Source organism: Anolis carolinensis, unplaced genomic scaffold (assembly GCF_035594765.1).
Source record: "Anolis carolinensis isolate JA03-04 unplaced genomic scaffold, rAnoCar3.1.pri scaffold_10, whole genome shotgun sequence".
NCBI lineage: Eukaryota > Metazoa > Chordata > Lepidosauria > Squamata > Dactyloidae > Anolis > Anolis carolinensis.
The window spans coordinates 13,083,303-13,107,429 of record NW_026943821.1 but is presented as its reverse complement, the minus strand read 5'-3'; the positions used below and the strand labels follow the sequence as shown (position 1 = coordinate 13,107,429).

The following is a 24,127-nucleotide window of genomic DNA, read 5'->3' as shown; positions in this document are numbered from 1 at the left end:
CCATGACCTCATGGTCAGAGTGATTTATTGCAGCTGCTCAACAGCCTGCGCCACAGCCCGGCCTCATTTGAACTATCTAACCCAGTGGTTCTCAACCTGTGGGTTCCCAGGTGTTTTGACCTACAAAAATTCCCAGCCAGTTTACCAGCTCTTACAATTTCTGGGAGTTGAAGGCCAAAACATCTGGGGACCCACAGGTTGAGAACCACTGATCTAACCCTATGACTACAGCTCCACTGTGCAGCATACTTCACTCTTCAGTGCTAACCATTGTTGTATTTCCAACAGTAATGACCACTAGCTTAGTTTCCAAGAATAAACGATGAGACAGAAGTACAACCTGAGAATTAAAGCTTTACGATATCTACCACATGACTGATGACATTTTATTTCTTTCAGGAATATGGCAGCTTGGCTGCATAATGGCATCCAGTGGGGCCTTGATGCAATGCTCCCCTTCTTTGCTGCTCACATGAAAAAAATCCTATGGAAATTTTTAATGGTAGTGACATTTGTGGTGTTGCTTTCTTTCCTCCTCCTATTTGTTATTTGGCTTACTGTGGGCCAGGAAGACCATTCTCCCATGAGCAGAGGGCAGGGGTTGTCTGTGGCGACCAGGCAACGGTGGTGGTCTCCTGGTGTCATCAAAGTCCTCAAGGATGCCCTGTTCTTCGTGGCCACCCTGCTGCCCTCCTTTGAACCCCTGACGGTGGGGAATCTCTTGAGGCATCGCGATCAATTGAGTGGGGTAAACATTCTTCTCAAGGCTTGTTTCGACGTCGCCATTGACATCTTTGACAAGGAACCCCCGTTGGTGCAGCAAAATGCTCGGATGGTTATCCAGTGTGCCGGGACGCCGATAGAATTTCTCTCTGGCAATGGAGAGTGTGAGATTTCAGTGTATCTCTTATACAATGAGATCCAGCACAGTATCCGGGAGCTGACACCGGAGATGTACCTCGCAAGACTCTCAGTTCGTCAGGAACCGTTGAGCATCTTCAATATGCGGAGGGTGAGAGGGAAATTGCAGTCCTGGGGGGCCCTTTCCCCTGAACTTGGGGGCTGCCTTGATTTTGCTATAGAGGAGTTTGCCAAGGAGCCATTCTGCATCCAAGACAATGCCCACATGGTTGTGGATTGTGGTGGGCAGGTGGTGACTTTTGCTTCTGGGAATGGGCAAAATATCATCAATATCTATAATGTAAGAGATGGTAGCATCCACTACCGGATCAGGACCTCAGGGCTATGGGCCAGCACTGCACGCTTCCTCCGTGGGAATAAAGATCATACATTTAGCCGTGCAAGTAAATATTTGGAGATCGAATAAACTCAGTGCTCAGAAAGGGAACTAGAGTTTCTTGAGTCAGAATCACAGGATAATAAAGTCAGAAAATACAGCAAAGCCATCTCGTCTAATCCACTGCAAGTTGAAATCATTCCCAAAAGACATCAATTTAACTTCTATTAAAAGACCCCCAAAGAAGGAGAGTCTAAACCTTCTGAATAATAGGTCCCACAGTTGAACAGCTCTGTATGGTTACAAGTTTTTTCCCTAATGTTTTAGGTGGAATCTCTTCTCTTGCAGTTTGATTCACTGGCTCACATCTGAGTGGTGTGTAAATGTGTCGCACAAACATAACAAAAAATGATAGAAATCTTGGAAATGTGTGTTATTATCTTATCAATCATATATTTTTAAAATATAAAGAAAACATTTTTATAACACATGCTGTGCCCATACATTTCAGTATTGCAATTTATGTATGTGCCTGTATCTCCTATAAGGGGTTGGTTTAACCTCCAATTTGCTATTAAAACTGAATTACTGTGTTGCAAAATGATGCATATCTAAAAAGTGCATCACCAACATGAAATGTTTGAAAAGTTCTGTTTGACATGATCAGTTGTCTTTACTTTTTTAAAAAGACAGCCTGTCTTGCTTGTGGGGTAAACAAACCCAACTTTTAGTGATGAACGGTGCTTTTTAGTGATGAACTTCCTTGCTTTCTGGTTTCAAAAGGTTTTCTTGTTTCTTGCATTGTATGCTGAAGGGGAAAAGAATAGCAACAGCACTTAGGCCAGTACAAGAGCACTAGCTTAGTAAAGGTAAAGGTTTTCCCCTGACGTTAAGTCCAGTCGTGACCGGCTCTGGGGTTCATCTCCATTTCTAAGCCGAAGAGCCGGTGTTGTTTGTAGACACCCCCAAGGTCATGTGGCCGGCATGACTGCATGGAGCGCCGTTACCTTCCCGCCGGAGCGGTACCTATTGATCTACTCACATTTGCATGTTTTCAAACTGCTAGGTTGGCAGGAGGAGCACTAGCTTGGCCATGCCAAAAACCCATAAGCTGCTAAGAAAACCTTGTGAAACTCATCAAGTCACTATTAGTTGACAAGCAGCTTGAAGAGACATACATGCACACATTGAGTGCCAATCATAGTTGGTAACACCTTAACATTTAAATGCATACATATGCACCGAGAGTGTTAAGATAGGAATCTTAATATTATAGGTAAAGGTAAAGGTTTCCCCTGACGTTAAGTCCAGTCATGTCTGACTATGGGGGTTGGTGCTCATCTCCATTTCTAAACCGAAGAGCCGGCATTGTCCATATATACCTCCAAGGTCACGTGGCCGGCATGACTGCATGGAGCACCGTTACCTTCCCGCCGGAGCGGTACCTATTGATCTACTCACATTGGCATGTTTTCGAACTGCTAGGTTGGCATAAGCTGGAGCTAACAGCAGACGCTCATTCTACTCCCGGGATTTGAACCTGGGACCTTTCGGTCTGCAAGTTGAGCAGCTCAGTGCTTTAACACACTTCGCTACTGGGGCTCCTAATATTATATTATAGTACAATTAATATTATAGTATTAATATTATAATACAGGGATATTTAAAATGAAGAACAATCCAGTCCAACCCCCTTCTGCCATGCAGTAAAAGCCCAACCATCCCCAACAGATGGCAATCCAATCTTAGTAGTAGTAGTAATAATAATAATAGCAACTCCAGGGGCTATGCAATCCAACTCCTTTCTGCCATGCAGTAAAAGCAAAGCACTCTCAACAGATTGCCATCCAGTCATTGCAATAATAATGATGATGATGATGATGATGATGATAATAATAATAATAATAATAATAATAATAATAATAATAATAATAATAGCAATCCCAGGGGCTATGCTGTCCAACCCCTTTCTGCCATGCAGTAAAAGCCCAATCAAAGCACTCCGAGCAGTGGGAGGGAAATAGGGTTCTGGAAACACGGAAGGTGCTTCCACTCCCAGGAGAATGAAGAGGAAGAGTGGGGCTTTGCGATCCAGGCCGGGCTTTGCAAGGCATGTATTGACTTCTCCTTGGCAACATTGGTGGTGTCTGGTCTGGCAAGAGAGAGCAGAGGAAGGAATCCAGGAAGGAAGGCAAAAGAAAGAAGAAAGATGGACTGGTGGGCTCTAAGGCCCTGGGATGTGATCCTCGGTGGCCATAGCATTATGGTGCAGGGCCCTTCTGCCTGGCTTTGCTGGGAGCATGGCTGCCCCCCCCTTGGGACCCCACTGCACGCTGAGCCTTGGGAGCACCAGGACCTCAAAGAAGTAGCAGGAGAAGGAGGAAAGAAGAGGAAGAAGAGAACCAGCATGGCAGTGTCATCGCACGCCCTTGGAGCAGGAGCAGGAGGAACTCCAAGGGCTCCACGGAGCACATTTTAAGAACCACTGTCCTAGAGAAGTATGAACCTTTCGCTGGTCTCCAAGGTCATTCTCCACCTCTTCCCATTCGAAGGAGGTTGTTCTCAGCCAATAGGAGAGCACTATTGCTTTCCTCAAGCCAGCCTAGAGTGGTCTCATTAAGATAAGATGTAGCCTTTGAAGACTGTTCGGAATCTTCAAATAGTCCAACTGGGGCAGCGTACAGGGACCACACAACTCCCATGTTGCGCCGGTTCCATTGGCTGCTAGTTAGCTACCGAGCACAATTCAAAGTGCTGGCTTTGGCGAATAAAGCCCTAAATGGCCCCAGCATAGTATACCTGTCCAAACGCATTTCCCTGTGAACCACCACGGAGATTAAGATCTTCCGGAGAGGCCTTGCTCTCGGTCCACCACCACCACAGACACGTTTGGCACGGCCTTCTCAGTGATTGCCCCTCGGCTATGGAACTCCCTCCCTGGTGAGATTAGATCAGCCCCCTCCCTCCTGTCCTTTAGAAAGCTGTGGGACCAAGCCTTTGGGGCAGTGTGATGAGGCAATAAGAGGAAACCTATTCCTCTGACCGGAGCCAGCATGGTGCCTTGAATTGGTTTAAACAGCTGATTTTAAAGTAGATATAACTGATTTTAATGTTTTTAATATTTAATGCTTTTAATGTCTGTGTGTATTTATAATTATTTTATGTCCCGGCATGGAATGCTTGCCGTATATCTGTTGTAGTACTCTGCCCTGAGTCCCCTTCAGGGTGAGAAGGGCGGAATATAAATGTTTTAAATAAATAAATAAATAAATAAATAGATAAACTTGACTCGATAGAAGAAAACTAACTGCAGTTTTGAAATCAGCATGCCTATGTTAGTCTAAAACAGTGGTTCCCAAACTATTTGGCCTATTGCCCCCTTTCCAGAAAATATATTACTCAGCACCCTGGAAATTATTATTTTTTAAAATTTTAATAGCAATTAAACAGAAAGATATACAGTAGAGTCTCATTTATCCAACACTCGCTTATCCAACGTTCTGGATTATCCAACGCATTTTTGTAGTCAATGTTTTCAATATATCATGATATTTTGGTGCTAAATTCATAAATACAGTAATTACTACATAGCATTACTGCGTATTGAACTACTTTTTCTGCCAAATTTGTTGTCTAACATGATGTTTTGGTGCTTCATTTGTAAAATCATAATTTGATGTTTAATAGGCATTTCCTTAATGCCTCCTTATTATCCAACATATTCGCTTATCCAACATTCTGCCGGCCCGTTTATGTTGGATAAGTGAGTCTCTACTGTATGTACCTGTGGCCATCACTGCTCCCCTGGATTGCTGCAGCGCCCACCAGGGAATCACTGAGAACTGAAAAATTGAACTCAACAGGAATTATGTTAAATAATTTACCTCCAGTATTTTCTGGCATGCAGTTCTGTGGATGAAGAGGTAGGAATTCCTATGTAAGAAGTCATAAATACACAAAGGATAAAACTATGAAAATAATAAAGACAAACAACAATGAGGACAAATAAAAATATATAACAAACCAGGGGCTAAAAATTACAGTCAGCCTTCCATATCAACTGGGATTTGGGGCACAGAACCCCCTGATAGTGAAAAAATGCTCAGATTTAATGTTCACCTTTTTTGGCTAAATTACATTGCCAAAATTGAGGTGTGTGTTGGATTCAGTGGTACATTAGAATCACACAAATAAACCCACCTGTGTGAAAAGGCCTGGAGAAACCAGGAACCCCAAAAGGTGTCCAGGAAGGTGTGCGGGGGGCAGGGGGGGTTTGACATGAAGAGGCTGTTTCTGTTGGTTGCAGCAGCCACAAGACTCCATAGCGCCTGGAAAAGGACAAGGATTGTCCATCTGATGAACCAGTCATTCTTTGCACTCAGTTTCTGATCCTGCCTCCTGGATGGCCCTTGTGGTCTCTTTTTCTGCCCCCGCCCTGCCACCAGGCTTTTTTTTTCCCCATGTCAGGATTTGCTTCTGGAGTGAGAGAATTGGCCGTCTGCAAGGACGTTGCTCAGGGGACGCTGGGATGTTTTGATGTTTTACCATCCTTGTGGGAGGCTTCTCTCATGTCTCCGCATGGAGCTGGAGCTGATAGAGGGAGCTCATCCGCACTCTCCCCGGGTGGGATTCGAACCTGGCAGACTTCAGGTCAGCAACCCAACCTTCAAGTCATGAGGCTGTTATCCCCTAGGCCACCGGAGGCTTAGTCCCATGCAGTTCTCAACTGACCTCATTCACAAGGTCTTCAAAATCTCCACCTCGGTTTTGAAGGCCTCATGAATGCGGCCAGTTGGGAATCATGCAAATTCGCCAGCCACGTCTTGATGGCTTCCCAAATGGTTATTCATGCTGGCTGCCAATGCTGTTGTGCACATTACATTTGGGGGCCAAACCATTTTTTGTAATATGCATCTTTTGGTTACATTTGGTGTTGCATTATACTCTAATAAATATAGTATGTCTCTAGGAGTCTTTTGGTCCTCTAACAAGACTCTGGGGTCAACATCTCTTGGAAGTTGACCATAAAATTGTAATTGGGGGGGGGGGGGATATGTGATCCTCAGACCTCTAGGGAGAAGTGGGAGTAGCCCCAGAACCAGGGTAACATGGTTCAAAACATTTTCATAGCACCTATAAACTTTGTGGTGTAGAGACAATGGGAAGAATTAAAGCTGAGCAGCAGTTGTGAAGAAAGGATGATATTTTATTAGTATTATTCTTAAATTGCAAGGGGAAAGCATTTTCTCTGAGTGAATTATGGAAAGAGCCAGTGGATGTGAATAAGATCAATATGGAATATAGGTGGTTCTTGTTGTGTGCCTTCATGGAAATCTTTAGGCAATCATATTATGAGATTTTCTTGGGAAGATTTGTTCAGAAAAAGTTTGCTATAGTTTCCTTTGAGGTTGAAATAGTGTGACTTGCCAGAGGACACCAAATGGGTTTCCATAACCTTGGTTTCTTCATTCTTTTTTTTCACAAACTTTTGCCAGAACATTCTGTGCATCTTCCACAGCATCACTCAGGAAATTCTTCAGCATGTAGTACGTGGTTACAAAAGAAGCTCCTCCACCGACCACCGAGCCCACGACAGGTACAAAATCTAGAACCAACTCCACTGTAGATACTGTTATCCATGCCACTGACTTCTGCAAGTAGTCAATTACAAATTCTTTGGTGAGCGTATCAACTCCTTGGAATTTCTTCCTAGCAGACTTCAATTCATCTACAGGTTTTCCAACACGTTCTCCAAGCCTACGAAGGGATTCTGCATCCAGCCCAAAGCAATTGAATATTTTTCTCATTGTTGACACCAAGATACCAATGTCACAAGCAAGAGAGAGGCCTGGGATAGGAATGGCCCCAACAGTACAAGACAGAAGGGACAGTTTCCATATAAGATCTGACATAGCATTCTCTTTCTTTTTGATGACTTCTTTTGAAAAAGTTGGAAGAGCCATGATTAAAACATGTCTCTTGAGAGCATCCAGGTCCTCCTCCAATGCTTTTACAAGGAGTGGAAACTCATAGTTGTTCAAATGCCATCTTGATATTAGGAAAACCCTTGGTGAATGTTCTCCTGTGCCCCTCAATCTTTGGATGCAATAATTCCTGATTTCCTGGAGGGTTTTTTCCTCACTGAAGTTTTTCCTCTTTTTGTTATTACTAATGCTTACATCCATTTTTGTGCGCACATAATAGAACTTCTTCTTCATTTCCTTAATTTCGCAAGCCAGCTTGACATCATTTTCAGTGAATCGTTCTCCTGAAGCAATGATGAAAAAATCATACTGGCGAAAATTTACCTGCTTCAGATATTCATCTGCTTTAAAATTAGGTGTTCCAATTCCAGGCAGGTCCCAAAGTGTAACTTGAGGAAACTTGGGATGCTTATATGACTGTTTATCCTTTGTCATTTCGATTTCTCCAGTCGGTGCTGAGTCCTTTTCTTCATCTGTCATTTCTCGCAGGGCATTGACAAGTGATGATTTACCAGATCCCGAATCTCCCGTAATGGCAATATGAAGTGTGGTGTTATTTAATAATTCCATATCCTTCATTATTTTGGCTTTAACATCTTCAATGTTCCCTTCTTCCTTGGCAGCCTTGAATCGTTGAAGCTCTTCTTTAACTAACGATTTTGTTAATGCAATACCCATGGCTGTGTTTCTTGAAAGTTCAATTTATCTGAAAGAGAAAAAAATAGTATATTTCCCTCCCTTTAAACAAGGGGTTTCTGTGTGGCAAAGCAGATTTACTTAGGCCACATTCATGCCAACAGAACACAAGATATTTGTCAAAGTGGCCAAACACAGGTAAGTCTGACGAAGTTAATGATCCCATGCAATATTTATTAAGATGCTTATTGTATAATTTCCCAAGATATCAATTCCTTGCCTATATCTTCTGTTCTTTAGAATGCTATACAGGCAGTCCCCGAGTTACAAAGGTCTGACTTACAAACAAATCATAGTTAAGAACTGAGGTAAGACAACAAGAAGTGAGAGACATCTACCACTCAGAAGGGAAATTCACTTCTGAAAGAGTTCTCATGGGGAAAAGGTGTCTCAACAAAAGCTTTAGCACCAGTCCTTGTTTCCACAACATGCCATTTTTTTCAAAATCCAATTACAACGGGGAAAGAAAGTGAACTGAACTCTTCTAAACGGGTCACAGACAGCAAAAGACATGCCACAGGGGTGTTAACCCTTCCAGATAGATAGATAGATACTAGATAGATAGATAGATAGATAGATAGATAGATAGATAGATAGATAGATAGATAGATAGGTAAAGTTACAAGGAAAAAAAAATATACATGTTCTGACTTGCTTACAAATCCAACTCAAGAACAAACCTAGAAGTCAGTGATATTTTTTATTAATATGTAGGTTGCTATTTTTGCCATTGTGGCCAGAAGCCTAGGAGCTAAGTACCAAAGAAAAAGAGACAGATAACTAGAATGCTGACTTAATTTTTTTTTATTATACAGTAGAGTCTCACTTATCCAAGCCTCGCTTATCCAAGCTTCTGGATAATCCAAGCCATTTTTTTAGTCAATGTTTTAAATATATCATGATATTTTGGTGCTAAATTCATAATACAGTAATTACAACATAACATTACTGCGTATTGAACTACTTTTTCTGTCAAATTTGTTGTATCACATGATGTTTTGGTGCTTCATTTGTGAAATCATAACCTAATTTGATGTTTAATAGGCTTTTCCTTAATCCCTCCTTATTATCCAAGATATTCGCTTATCCAAGCTTCTGCTGGCCCGTTTAGCTTGGATAAGTGAGACTCTACTGTACTTTTGTTTTAAGATGGAAGCGGACACAGAATACTTTTTATATTTTAAATTTTTAGTTACTTTAGTATTTTTTCTTTTATGTAGGAATGAATACTGTTGGATAAATGCAAATGACCTACCCAGTTGATTTCCTCATCTGGTTTTTATAAGTGGATGAATTAAGGATTGGCGGAAAAGAGAAATCCAACGGAAGTTTTGTTTTTTTTAAATTCCCTCATTATGTGCTGGACCTCAAAAGTGCAAATGCAAATTTGCTTGTGTTTATATTTTGACATGTGTGTGCATATACGGTCCAACGCAAAGCAGAGTGATATTTTTATTTTTAAAAAACTTCTACACGATGTCCCCCATCCGCCCTTCATATTGATTCACAACAGGGGAAGGTCGTGAGAACAGCAGAGGATCATATCGCAGGACTGACAAATTTCTGTGTGGACCTGCTGTCAGGTCCCAAGTTTTTTTGACAGTTATAAAACATGGATTTTGGCACTGTCTGGAAGTGCCCTTAGCCCAACTGAAAAAAAGGAACAGTGAGGGAGTTAAGTGGACCTCTTGTGGAAAGGAAACTACAGCTTGATAATAAGCAATGAGAGCACTTTCTCTTGTTTCAAAAGTAGTACAGGCAGTCCCAAGTTATGAACAAGAAGGTTTGTTCTTAAGTTGAATTTGTATGTTAGCCAGAACAGGTACATTTAAAAGTGTGACACCACTAAAAAATACATACATTTTAGCTTTGGATAGCATAGGGAAGGGTTAGCATGCCTGTGGTGTTTGTTTTGCTATCTGTACCCCTGTTGAGAAGATTTCATCTCACTTTCTGTCACTGTGATAATTGGATTTTGGCTTGTTGTGGAAACAAGGATTGGGGATAAAGCTTCAGCTAAGACATCTTTTCCCCATGATAACTCTTTCAGAAGGGAATTTCCCTTTAGGGATAGATTTCTCTCATTCCCTGTTGTCTCACTCCCATTCATTACTAGGAGTTATTTGTAAGTCAGATGTTTGTAACTTGGGGACTGTATGTAATTACCTATTGATCTATCTAATCTTCAAACATGCATAGGTTTAACCATATTATGACCACATATGCCACCAATAGTTTTTCCTGTCACCATGACCATCATCATCATCACCACTCTGCATATTTGTGTGTCTATCTGTTGCAGTCACAGCTCATCAAGGCATTGGGTCAGACACCTCAACATTTCAGAACTGATAGAGTCTAGAATCATAGAATTAAAGAGTTGGAAGAGATCTCGTGGGCCTTCCAGTCCAACCCCCTGCTAAGAAGCAGGAAAATTGCATTCAAAGCACCCCCGATAGATGGCTATCCAGCCTTTGCTTAAAAGCCCCCAAATAAGGAGCCTCCACCATAGGCCCTTCCAGACAGGCCTAAAATGCAGGACCTGTCTTGGTTTTATCTGAGCTGTCCAAATGATGCTTCAAGTAAAACAGAATTAATCCAGAGACAACTAGGATTTCTGAGTTTGATCCAGATTAATAAAACACCTGGAAAGACCTGGACCTTAAACTAAGGTTTGGATCTTTCTAGATGAGAGCCCTGTGGGGATTGACTCCCAGGACTGCTTCTGCAGTCCCAGAGGTGAATCCCCACAGTGATCCTGATTCTTCGGACTCTAGAGCCCGAAGGAGTGGGATGGTACCTGCCTCCTAACCTCACAGTCCCCCATTTCCCTTTCCAAACTTACTTGAGGGGCCTGCCAGCAGAGTATTCTTGACATGCAAAAATGATGCATGTCAAGGCCTTTTGCTTTATGACTGTTTTATCTTTTTGCTGTATTGTTGAGGGCTACTGGCCTGCTGAGTGCACTGCTGACCTATTTGTGTGCATTGGCAGCCAACAATCACCACACAACAAGTTATTTCAGTCAGGCACATGTATTTATTTTTCCACTTTTACAGGGGTTCTATGGGGATATCTTTGGGTTTCTTTTAAAGGAGATTTTATTTCTAGAAACATGAAGAATTTCCTAAAAATCTGTGGATGGCCCAAACGTTCTGAAACTTGATGGGCGTGCGTGCAATGTAAAATGTGTCTTACCCTCCAAATGTGTCCTCCATCCCACCCAACCCCACCTAACCTCACCCCATCCCACTCCAGCCAGCCATAGCAACTAAAAAGATTTATTTTTTGACAAAAACATTAAACATTCCCCAAAAAATCAGGAGATGTGCTAATCTTTCTGAAACTTGGTGATAATGATGCCCTGGTTATATTATGTAATTGTAGAGAAATTCAAGGACATAGTTCTTATACTTTGCTTTAAAAAAGGGTTTTGTAAATATCTAAAATATTCCCAAAATTCAGTAGATGAGTGGAACATTCTGAAACATGGGGGGAGGGAGATGGGGGGGATAGTGGTAAATATATTCTACCATTGTAGCAATTTTTATCCCAAAAGCTCTAAAAATGAGTGAGAAAGGAGCCTGGAAGTCTTTCCCCCCTCCCGCGCAATTACTTAACAAAATAGGAAAGAATAATTAATTAACTCATTAAGAAAACTGACATTTATAATATTTTAGAAACGATTCACCATTACCGCCTAATTTTGTAAGGAGTAATGAAATATTTTTTCCACCAATCTGACAGGCCTAATGTTTTCTAGTGAAATAGGTAAGTCCAAAGGATAAAAAGAAATACATGTTTGGCTATTTGTGTCAGATTCTGAGTGTTCAGAAGATGAGCAATGGGATGCTAGAATAGATTCAGTGGGCTCAGAGGAGGATAGAAGTAGCCTGGAGAGAGTTGTTTTGGAATCTCTTGGCAGTTTCCACGAGACTGGAGAAAGCGATATCAGTTCTCATGAGAATCGGCCAGAAGTGTAGGCTGAGAGAAATGTGGGAGATGAATATTTGTCCAGATCATGGTGCTTGGAACTTCACTTCGCAGGCAAAACGCTTACCCCAGAGGTTTAAAGATAAGGAGAGGAAATGCAGATGTGTGAGGAATGATGTAATGGGAGGGACTGGGGACCTTTAAAGTGGTTTCTGCTGGTACAATTCTTCATGAGAACAACTTGTATTCAGGTGGACAGCTCACAGTTCTTGGTCCTATGCTTTGGGAATTCATATATGCAAGTCTCCAAGTTGTTGCTGTTTCTAGTTCATGTGTGGCATAGAGTGCCTGCCTTGGATTCCTGCTATCATGCTTATGGATATATCTGTGGATTGACTCTTGAGACTATATCTGAAAGGATTTTGGACTCTTAGCTATCTTGGAAATAACTTTTGGAACTTTGCTTCTCTTTTTTTTAGCTTTGATTATATTTATATAATCTTCTTTAAATAAACTTTTACTTATTGGATTATAAGTGTGCATGGTTTGTAGTGAAAAGGTGTTTCAGGGCAACAGTCCCTAGATAAGTATAACTTCACTGAAACTTTATTTTTGGAGGTACTTGAAAAAGATGAGCCATCCTATCTAAAAAAAGGAACCTATGGTTCATTCACATGATAGAATTAGTGTGAATCCATAGTTCTATCCTAGAAAATACTGGGAATGGCAGTTTCAAGAGGACAATTGAAAATTATTAGCCAGAGCATGCCAAAGCCTCAGCAAATTACAAATGTCAGGATTCCATCAGACAAACCATTGGGATCATAGCACTGAAATTGTGTAGTCCACAACTGGCCCCTTGGAATTTATGGCATAGGTAGAAGTACGAAAAGCAGTGGAGCCTATAACAAACTATAAAAGTCTGCAAAGAAATTGCAGACACTCACTCTAATGCATAGATATCTTTTGTGATGCTACCTGTGTTTTACAAATCCAGGTAAAAAACAAGCTGCTTTGCTAAAACAAGTTCTCTTTCTCCAGGTGCATCTACATGGTAAAATCAATGGAGTTTGATGCACTTTGACCGCTATGTCTCAAAGCTATGGAATCATGGGTTTTGCAGCTCGCTGAGACACCAACACTCTAAGGTTAGAGAAGCTGCATTAAGTCTGCTGAACTCCCCCCCCCCCCCCCTAAAAAAATGATCCCGATATAAAAGATTCTGGAAGATGTTTTTTCTATTAGTCCTTTGAAAACTTCATGTCCATATAAACAAAGCACCCCCACAGTTGCTGTCCCAATAATAAAGCAAGCCACTAAAAAAGATTGATGTAAAGCTGGAATGACTTACTGTTTACAGCCTAGAACTGCTTCCAGGAGCTGAAATAACAGTGTGATCCCAATACAACACAGAAAGATGTTTGGGAAGAAGTTACTTTTCTGTTTAAATAACACCTTGGATGAAAGATAAATTAGCTTAGTTACTTATTAGCAACACTGAGGATTTTGTACTATCAATTACTCCCAACCTTTGTAATTTTTATTGGGCATAGATGAATAATGTGGTTTCTATATTGTTCAGGAAGCAGCTTCCCAGTCCTGGAGTCTGTAGCCAAGCCAAAGGAGAGAAGAGGAAGAACAGGCAGAATTGTTAACTTTGCTTCTGCTTCTGTGGAGGTGCTGCTGTTCCCCATAAATTCAAAGAGCCTAATGCTCCAATACCAATGGTCTTTTCACACTGTACAGTTATTGTGCTATGATTTCATGCACAGACAGAAAAACATCATATTTACTCAAATCTAATGCACATCTTTTTCGGCTAAATTACACAGCCAAAATTGGAATGCATGTTAGAGTCAATGGCTCCATTCACAAGACCTTAGAAACCAAGAGAGAGGTTTTTAAAGGCCTTTTGAATGAGATCAGTTGGGAGCCACATGAGGCTGGCAAGGGGCATGACTTGCTCTTGCTTGTTGGCCATTCTGCTGTTGTGTGATTTCAACTATTTCGTAAGATCGGAAGCTTGCCGTGTCCCAGCTATTCCAGAAGGCCAAGTCAGGATATGGATGGGTAGAAGGCAAAAGCAGAGGTTTTTTAATTCTTTCTTGCCAGAAAGGATGACATATCGCAGTGGAGAATACAGAGCACTTTTATTTCATTTTGACAGCTATCGTTGATAAAATCTGGACTAATCTCACTCAGTGCTCAGATTTTGAGAGCAGGAAACTTGTCAATGAAATCCGGAGATGTGTCAATGGCAGCAAGAGAGTTAGCCATGAGACCAGGAGCTTTCTCAATGAGACCAGGAGGCAGTCTGACATTCATTCATTGAATTGCTTTTTCTGTGTCTCCTGACCCACTGTAAAAGGATTATGGAGATTTTCTTGGTTGCAACTGGGCAACATCCCAAAGGCGATTCTATGGAATAGGTTTTTAAAAAAGACAGAGCAGCACACTGGGTCTCATTTACTGTTTCATGTAACTCCATATAATTCATATTTTGTGGAGTCAGATTTCTTGATAACACCACTGTCCACCTCACTAATGAGAGGCCCAACAGCACAGGAAAAGTTGCATCAGAGAGGCAGGTAGTGGAACCGCCAATAAGCAAGAAAGGCCATTCCCCTTTGACAGCCTCACACAGTTCCCAACTGCCTTCCTCCCTTATGCAACCTTGCTTGCATATTAAATGTGGACACAGCTTATCTTCATTTATGGTTATATTGGTGGATGACTCCATTTGCTGGCCAGGTAGGTTGGGTGCTTTCCGAATTTCTTCTGACTCACTTTTCATGTTTCTCATTTGTCATTTAATTTTGCTGAATTTGCACTTATAAATGGGCAATATTAAAAGTGATATATTTGCACCGCATATATGAAATACATTTATGGTTGCCTGCTTCCTCTTTTAATTGATTTTAGCTATTTCACCTTTTGTTGTTGTTTTCCCTCAAGTTACTTTTGATTTATGGAGACCCTAAGACGAATCTATTATGAGGTTTTCTTGGCAAATTAGGGATTGTTCAGAAAGGGTTTGCCTTCGCCTTCCTTTGAGGCTAAAAGAGTGTGACTTGCCTGAAGTCTCTCAGTGGGTTTCCATGACTGAGTAAATATTTGAATTCTGGTCTCCATTGTCATACCTTTAGGACACAATCAGTCTATTGGCATTAGATCACGGTTGTCTCTGTGCAAATAGTCTGCCGAATCACAACAACATAGCCATGGTTGTCCATAAGCCTATTTCCCCCTCCAATTGCCACACTTTCCCATGTCAAATTTCACACATAACTGTATTTTCTCTCCCCATAATAACACAATATACAGTTCAACTGGGATAGAGAGGAATAAAAACAGAACTAGAAAAGAATGTAGGATTTCCATAACACTCTCATCTGAGTTATTTTTTCTGCTTATATTGGTCTTTGATTCTATCGTGGGTGAAGAATAAAAGATTTGTCTATCAAGCATTTTAGAATAAGATGGAGTCTTCAGCTTTTGCTGATCATCTCCATGAGGTCGGGCAAAACAGACTTCCTGCATTCAATCTAATCTGACCTGCAGCAGGGAGTTCCACCCATCAAATGAAGAAGCCCTGCTGAACCAATCAATAAATGAAGTGTGTTCCAACAGCAGCTTATGTTTCTTCTTTGCCTCTCTCCCTATCCCTAACAATGTAACTAATCCCAAATAAAAGTATCATTTCATTCTAACCTTCCTTTCTCATAGTAGTTATTTTGTATCCTTCCTTGACTCTGGCAGGGGAATCTATCTTTTCTGTCTAATAAAAAACCTTTCGCCATTGCTTACCCTTCCTTCTCAAGTTCCTGGCAGCTGCAGGCAACCAGCTGGAATGCTTTCCTTTAAACTGTGGTTACAGAGATCCCTTGTCAGTTCGTGGAAGGTGTAGGACACAAACATAGGCTCACACAGCTTGGAGCTATAGAAACTTTATTGAATCCGCTTTGCCAAGATGACCGCAAAGCTTATACTGCCCCTCTTCCGCTCTTTCCCCGGTATATCAAGTTGTTTCTTCCCTCCCCCGCTCACGTCTCTTCTTCCCCATTCACACCTCCCCTTCAATTGTTCTTTCCTACGTTTGAAAACCAGAGCAGGTCATAAATCAGCCTTCCCAACCAAATGGTCTTCCTTATCCGGTTTGTTCTAGTCAGATGTGAAAAAGGTTAGCTTGGAGAATGCTGATCTTTTTTGCATCCTGACATCCCTGGATTTCTGTAACCATGCATTAACGGATTGATCCCAAATTCACACCGCTTCTTTCTGAAATAACCCTAAGCATAACTGCTATCTGGCTTTTACATTTGGAATCTCTACACTCCTGGAAAAACCATCTTTAGTACCGCAGCAAGATTTAAAGAGACAACAGCTGATTGTCAAATCAAGCTTCTTTCCTGCTGCGTTCCTGCCTTGCCACTGTTCCTCGACCTGTGAAGTTCGGCCTACCGGATGGACACGAAGAGGGGGTCATCCAAGGGTCCCCTCATTCCTCAGGCTACCACCACTGCCCCATTGACCTTTTCAACTGGACTTTGGCCAGTCTGGCCATATTTCATGGACATTTACTGATAGTTTCTCCCTTCTTGGGGTTTTATGCTTTTCTATGAAACTTGGGGTCTATCCTGGACTTTCTGGGGGGTGGGATGGGTGGATATGATTTCCGAATGTGTCCCATGTATCCTTGCATGTTTCCCTTACTTTTTTGTCCCTCATATGTGAGTTATATTATGAAATATTAAGAAGACACCTTTGTGTGACCTGGCTGCCAGGAAGCTACACTCATTCCCAAGAGGGGAGAATAATCCCTCCACAAAAAGGACTCAATCAGAGACATTTTTCTATGAACTTTATGGATTTACCCTGGACCTTTGGGTGGGTGGGAGTGGGCAATATGATTTCTGACTTTATGAATGTATTCTATGTACCCCCATATGTCCCCCTTTCCCTCTGTGTTCCCCAATGTATGAAAATACTGTGAGCCACCTCTGTTTGACCTGGCTGGCAGAAAGTCATCCGCATTCCTGGGACTGGAAATCTTCTCACAAAAGGACATCACCAAATCCCTTGCATGGACAATAGACATTGATCTCCCCTTTTGAGCCTCGGAGCAGGCCGCTCAAAAGAGAGAATTATGATCACTTTGTTCCTTGTCACATTCATATCTGGGGCAGTTTCAGCCTTCAGAAAGCCAAGATCACCCCACCTGATTATTCCTTTTGTCTATTTACCTGGCCGAACCTATTGACAAAGCACTGGCCCATCTGATCAGCCTCCAGGTATGTGACAACCGGAATCTGGCAAGCCCTGCTAGACCAATATGTATATTTTCACCCCAGGAAATAATCTTTGGATACCTTGAGAGCTTTTTAAGCCATCGGTGTCATCATGTACAGATTAAAACCATTGATTAATTCACAAATTCACTCAGCCAGCCTTTGTCCAAGACTCAGACCGCCCCTTCGCTCCTGATTGGCTGAGGAACCGAAGCGGCGATAGCTCACTGATTGGAAAGGACATTTGCACCTTTGCTTCAACAACCAATCAACACAGAGCGGGCGGAGAGAGGCGGAGCAGGAAATTCAAACCTCTCCGCCCTGTCTTTCACTATAAAGGGTACTATCTTCTGTTGTATGATATGTCTTGCTTGACGAATGATTGCGGTTTGACATCTTATCCAGCTGGATCGAATTAAACATCTCGGTGCTCCTTCTTCAGCTTCTGGTGAGAATTATTTGGGATTGGGGGATCTCTGATTCGCAGCAGCTCTCTCTTTCTCATAAGGAGTGCCGGATCCATGGGAAGGTCCCAAGTCCCCCCTCCTTTCAAAGGGGACCTTCAAATTCTAGCTCAATTTCATCCAGAAGAACTGTATTGGCCACTGAGATGGTTTGACTGGTAATTGTCAGGAGGAGATGGGCTAAAAACGCCAAGATCATGGTTCTTTGGGATTTGAGCTTGCCCTGTTTCCTGCAGATTAGCTTTCACTTGCCTCATAGTCCTACCTTCAATAGCCAACGGTGCCTAGAGAAAGGCCACCATTTGCTGATCCAGTGGTGAGGGCACAACAGACAACAGAAGACAAAGGTACTTCTAGCCTCTTCTAAATAATGGTGTCTTCATTGGCATTCTGTCTAATTTTGGCCAGGAAGTCCATTGGATGCTTCTGCTCAGTTTGTACCATGGAAACCATCCCTTCTTTCCATCCGCTAATTCCTAGTAGAGATGATATGCTTGTATTTGTTCTCTGGGCCACATCTGGACTCATGTTCCAAAAAAGCCCTGAGCAGATACACTGTTCCAATGAGGTAGAAGCAACAAGTGAGAAAGCATTCACCTGTTTCCTATATCTCGAAGCAAGAACCTGGGAAAGTTTTGGGTTACAACTTCCAGAAACCCCTCACTAAGAACAGGAAGGCCATTAGATTCTGGGAATTGTAGTAAAAAGAAGTTGATGTTCTGTGCCACATTGTTTCATCTTAACCTTTAGCATTCTTGTTGGATTTAATCATCTCTATTTCTTTCAAATGAGCCATTTTCTGCCCTACATCCTGATGCATGTGTCCACGTAGCAGCTCAAACATTGACACAATAATCTTTGAAATAGATTAGATACGCAACATAATGTCATCTCTGCACAAATTAATTTATTATACTTGCTGAATAATCTTTCCTTGAAAAGTAATAACATAAGCATCTCATTTAGCAGAAGGGAACAGTCATGTTTGTAGCTTTCAGTTTCTATTTTGCACCAACACTTTTGAGAAACCTTTATGTCCTCCTTTTTGTCCATAAGGCGCAAATGACACGTTGACACCTTAAAAACGAATCAGTGAACTATTTTGTAAGCTCTTTCAGACTAGTGACTTTCAGGGGGCATAAGAAAGTTATTTCATATTTTATTTTTTAATTTACCAATCAAAATGTATAAGTATACATCCTTTCCCCTTTTTACAATATCTTACTACTTCATCACATTTATTGTTAATGAAAAAGCTGTAGGCTTTCTGCCTTGTTGCTTCTACCTCATTGGAACAGCATACCTGCTCAGGACACATTTACTGACTCATACACTTCAGAAGTAGCAATCCACTGTGTTCATCACATTAGGTTGGGTTCAAGTGTAGGGTAGACCATTATTTTTGTGTTTACAGCCTTGGGAACAGCTATCTTTTCATACGTTTCCAGGAGCTGGTTGGGAAGTGGATTTTTGGGTAACGATCCAGATGTAGATGGGCAAAATTGTCAATTCTGTAATGTGATGGCATTAGTTACTCACAGGTTTAAAATGATACGTTTACCCAATTTGTGGAAATGCTGCTATGAGGAAAATGGGGGGAGGAGAGGGGAGGGTGGGTGGCCTCTAGTTGCTCCTTTAATGGGTCCCCCCAGTCCAATCCCATTCTGCTTTCTTGACTACAGATGGACCACAGATGATGGAATTTCAGTACTTTCACATGCTTTGTATCTGACTTCAAGAAAACACTGAGACCCCTACAAATGACCAACCTGGACTAAACTTGGCACAGGGAACCCCCCATGACCAACAGAACATAACGGAGAAGTTTGAGGGAAATTGACCTTGATTTTTGGGAGTTGTAGTTCACCTGCATTCAGAGATACTGTGACTCCCACCAACAATGGACTGGGGATGAAATTTGCAGAGAGAAAGCCCATGACCAACTGAAGATACTTGGGTGAAATTGACCTTGATTTTTGGGAGTTGTAGTTCACCTGCATTCAGAGATACTGTGACTCCCACCAACAATGTACCGAGAACAAAATTTGCACAGAGAAAGCTCATGACCAACTGAAGATACTGCAGGGGCTTGGGTGGAATTGACCTTGATTTTCGAGAGTTGTAGCTAACCCGTATCCAGAGAGCACTGAACCTAGCTGACGTTGCATCTATACTAAACTTGGAGCACAGACCCAATATGGTCAACTGTGAGTACAGGCAGGGGTTGGGGGTGATTGATCTTGGAATATGAAATTTGTGATTCACCCTTATCCAGAGAGCCCTCTGAACCCCATCAATGACTACACTTGGTATACAGACCCAATGTGGACAACTTTGAATACTAGTGGGGTTTGCAGGTGATTGACCCCGATTTTGGGAGTTACAGTTCACCCACATCCTTATACATTTTCTAATGGAAGCATTCATAAATAACAAAAGGAAAGACTGGCTTTTTTCTAATAAATAACATTACAAATTACCAAACTGATATTACCAAACATCCCAAAACAAAATATGCCCTTTTCAGATAACCTGGGTATCGCTGGGTACCTAAGCTAGTGTATAATAAAAGTGTCCATCCAAAGAAAGTTTCCAACCTATTCCAAGGCAGCATATTCTAATATATTCTTACTATTTTATGGATTCAACACCCCGAAGTAGTGCACCTTTAAGTCTAAAACTGTAAAGAAGTGGGGGGAAAAACCTACATCTCCCTAACTTCATTGCATACAATTTCCACCATAATATTTCAAATAGAGGTATTTTTTTTCAACAAAGAACATGGCAGAGGGAGGGACAGTGGGCAGAGCCAAATCTCTATTGTGTGATGGAAAATCAACTGAAAACTACTGAGTACAACTGAGTAAAATGGATAGATTTAACAGTATGATGAAAGTAGGAAAACCATGAATTTGATTTCAAAACAGAGTATGACTGAGTTCTGCTATACCAAACACTTGACCTGGTTCGATGTGATGAAGTGGATGTCCCCTTAGCCGCATATCTGGATCCTCAAGAGGTCTCAGTGGATTATGTCATCATTTCATGTGTGGTTATGGGGACATTCCTTAATAATAATAATCTTTATTAAAGCTTTTTTCCATTATTGCATCAATCTATCCAAAGGGGAGAGTAGGGAGGGAAGATCAGGGTAAGTGGGAATGGGAGGGGTAAGGAATAGGGAAGGGAATGGCCCTAACACGGATTTAAGGGTGTGAGGGGATAACTCATGTGAATCGGGGTAAGGTTCTGGATTAGGGGGGGAAAAGGGAAAGCAAGGGAAAAAATGGACATGGGGGTCTAAGAACGACCCCCGGATTGAGTCCCTATCTATAGTGGGAGGGGGGTTGGGGGAGATGGACTTCCACTCTTCTTCCTTCCTTCTGCATTCTTTTATTTCGTTATCCTTTCAATTCTTCCTGTAAATAAACTTCCAGATCCGACCAGTCCATTTGTTTCATTGCTTTCCCTGTGTTTATTTTTATCAAATAAGTTAATTTATCCATATTTTTAATATCCAATAATTTTTCCAACCACATTGTTATTGTGGGACTCACAGGGTTCTTCCAATTTTTAGCTAATACCAATCTTGCAGCAGTTACTGCATATGTGAAAATTTTTATCTTATTTTCTTTTTCTTTTAAAGAGTCTAATTTATCCTGATTTTGTATTTCATATAACCCTAACAGGTAATATTCAGGTTTACATTCCAAGTTAATTTTTAAGATTTTCTTGCATTCTAAATGAATTGATTTCCAATAATTTTTTATATTTTTACAGTTCCACCATATATGGAAATATGATCCTATTTGTTCCCTGCAGCACCAACATTTATTATCTCTATTTTTGTACATTAATCCCAATTTTTTAGGGGTTAAATACCATCTATGAATGGTTTTTAGCCAATTTTCTTTCAAATCAATTGAGTAACAATATTTTATTTTTTTATTCCAAATATTTTCCCATTCATCCATAGTTATAGATCTACCTATATTCCTGGACCATTTTATCATTGAATCCTTAATTATTTCAGATTCTGTGTTCCATTCGTTATCAATTTCTTATTTCTCTGAAGTAAATTGTCCCAAAAATTATTGCACAAATTAAAACCAATTCCTTTATCTCTGTTATAACTTTCTTTTATTTGGTGATATTGAAACCAGGATATATTCTTATAACTTTTTTGGATTTCCTCTAATTCTTTAATACCTACGTTTCCTGGCGCTAGGTTTGTTTTTTTAATAATTTCTTTATATGTCTGCCAATTATTCCATCCAAGTAGTCTTTGTTGATTTGCTTCTAGAGAGGAAAGCCAAAGTGGTGTTTTCTCATATAAATATCTTTTGTATTTTGTCCATATTTTGATCAAAGATGACCTCACAAAGTGATTTCCAAATTTTTTGTCTATTTTCACTTTATCATAGCATAGATACCCATGCCATCCCCATCGCAAGTTAAATCCTTCAATTGTCAGTATTTTTTTATTTTCCAATTTAACCCAATCAATTAACCATTCCAATGCACACGCCTCATGGTAAAGTTGTAAATCAGGTAGGCCAAAACCCCCTCTTGTCTGTGGGGTGGTCATTGTACTATATTTTATTCGAGGTTTTTTATTTTTCCATATAAATTTTGACAACTCTTTGTTCCAGTCTTTAAATATCCTAGCCCGTCTGATAATTGGAATATTCCTAAACAAATATAACAATTTAGGCAAAACCGCAATTCTCCCCATAAGTGATATATTTAAATTCGTCCAATTTTCTAAATCTTTTTTTTATTTCCTTCCATTTTGCCCCATAGTTAAGATCTAACAATTGATTATTTTTGTTTGCAATCCAAATCCCTAAATATTTAATTTTTTTTCACTGTTTCAAAACCCGAAATCTCTTTTAACTCCTTCTGGCTTCTTATAGACATATTTTTTGTAAGGATTACTGTTTTCTTTTTGTTTAATTTGAAACCTGCCAAATTACCGAATTCCTCTAATTTTTTTAGCCAATCTTTTATCTTATCATTTGGATTTTCAATTATGCAAATTACATCGTCGGCAAATGCCCTAACCTTTATTTCTTGTTTGTCCAATTTGATGCCCCTTAATTTTCGTCCTTTTGAATTGATTTTAACATAATCTCCAGTGCAAAAATAAAAATTAACGGAGATAAGGGGCATCCTTGTCTTGTTCCTTTAGTTATTACAAATTCCTTTGTTAGTTGATTATTTACTCTGATTTTAGCTCTTTGCTGATTGTATATTGCGTTGATTCCATTTTGAAATTGGTTTCCTATATCTAGTTCCTTTAATAGTAATTTGAAGAAGTCCCAATTGACATTGTCAAAGGCTTTTTCAGCATCTAGTGCTAAAAAGCCTACTTCTTTTTGGTGATTTACTTCAAAATATTCTATGGAGTCTATTATTAACCGTACGTTGTTTTTGGTACTACGATTGGGAAGAAATCCAGTTTGATCGTCTGAGATCCACTCTTTTAAAAATTTGGTAAATCTGTTGGCCAAAACTTTAGTAAAAATTTTATAATCAGTATTTAGTAGCAAAATAGGACAATAGTTTGCCACATTATTTGGATCTGATCCTTCTTTATGTATTAAAATAATTTCTGCATTTTTCCACGTCTCTGGAATGATTTTTTTTGTTAAAGCCTCATTCATTTTTTTTAAAGTATTGAATTATTTCATCTTGCTGTATTTTATAGAAACCAGCTGTAAAACCATCGGGGCCTGGAGATTTGTTAGCATCTAAGTTTTTGATAGCCATTTTTATTTCATCTTCTGTAATTTCATTATTTAAGATTAATCTTTGTTCCTCCGTAATTTTTTGTAATTTTTGTTTACTTAAGTATTCACCAATTAATTCTGGATTTATTTTGTCATTTTCATATAGTTTTCTATAGAATCTCCCAAACTCTTCGCTTATCTCATCATCCATATATATCTCTTTCCCTTGTGATTCTATTTTTGTAATTTGTTGTTTATTTTTCTTTTTTCTTATCACTCTAGCTAGCCACCTACCTGGCTTATTTGCGTTTTCAAATGAATTCTGTTTTATCCATTTTAATTGGTTAGCTAGGTTCTCCAATTCTAGGTTTCTTTTTTGTTTATGTAATATTTCTAATTTTTTCTTAACATTCCCATCTCCTGAATTCCTTTTTAATTGTGCTTCCTCTATATCAATTTCTTTTTGTATGTCTTGTAGTTTTTGATTTTTAATTCTATTTTTTCATGCTTTTTGTTGTATTAAATAACCCCTAGCTACCGCTTTATAAGTGTCCCAAATTATTTGTGGGTTCGTCTCTTGATTATCGTTTAATTGAAAATATTCTTTAGTCATCATTTTAATTTTTTTAATATCAATTTCCTGTTTGTATGTCTTTCGGGCTGTGTGGCCATGTTCCAGAAGCATTCTCTCCTGACGTTTCACCCACATCTATGGCAGGCATCCTCAGAGGTTGTGAGGTATGGTTTATCCATACCTCACAACCTCTGAGGATGCCTGCCATAGATGTGGGCG

General features: G+C 40.2%; 2 protein-coding genes across 2 annotated transcripts in view; one reads left to right on the top strand and one right to left on the bottom strand.

Annotated features, from left to right (window-relative positions):
* Window positions 1-24,127, top strand: part of LOC100566463 (interferon-inducible GTPase 5) — a 53,390-nt gene that overhangs the window by 5,927 nt on the left and 23,336 nt on the right. The gene's annotated exons all lie outside the window — the stretch shown is intronic.
* Window positions 6,423-7,922, bottom strand: LOC100567925 (interferon-inducible GTPase 5-like). Its single transcript, XM_008113864.3, has one exon. The coding sequence runs from the start codon at window positions 7,897-7,899 to the stop codon at window positions 6,703-6,705; it is 1,197 nt and encodes a 398-aa protein (XP_008112071.1). The 5' UTR covers window positions 7,900-7,922; the 3' UTR covers window positions 6,423-6,702.

Excerpts from the sequence above, each read along its gene's own strand:
- LOC100567925 (XM_008113864.3), bottom strand. The coding sequence starts at position 7,899 with ATGGGTATTGCATTAACAAAATCGTTAGTTAAAGAAGAGCTTCAACGA.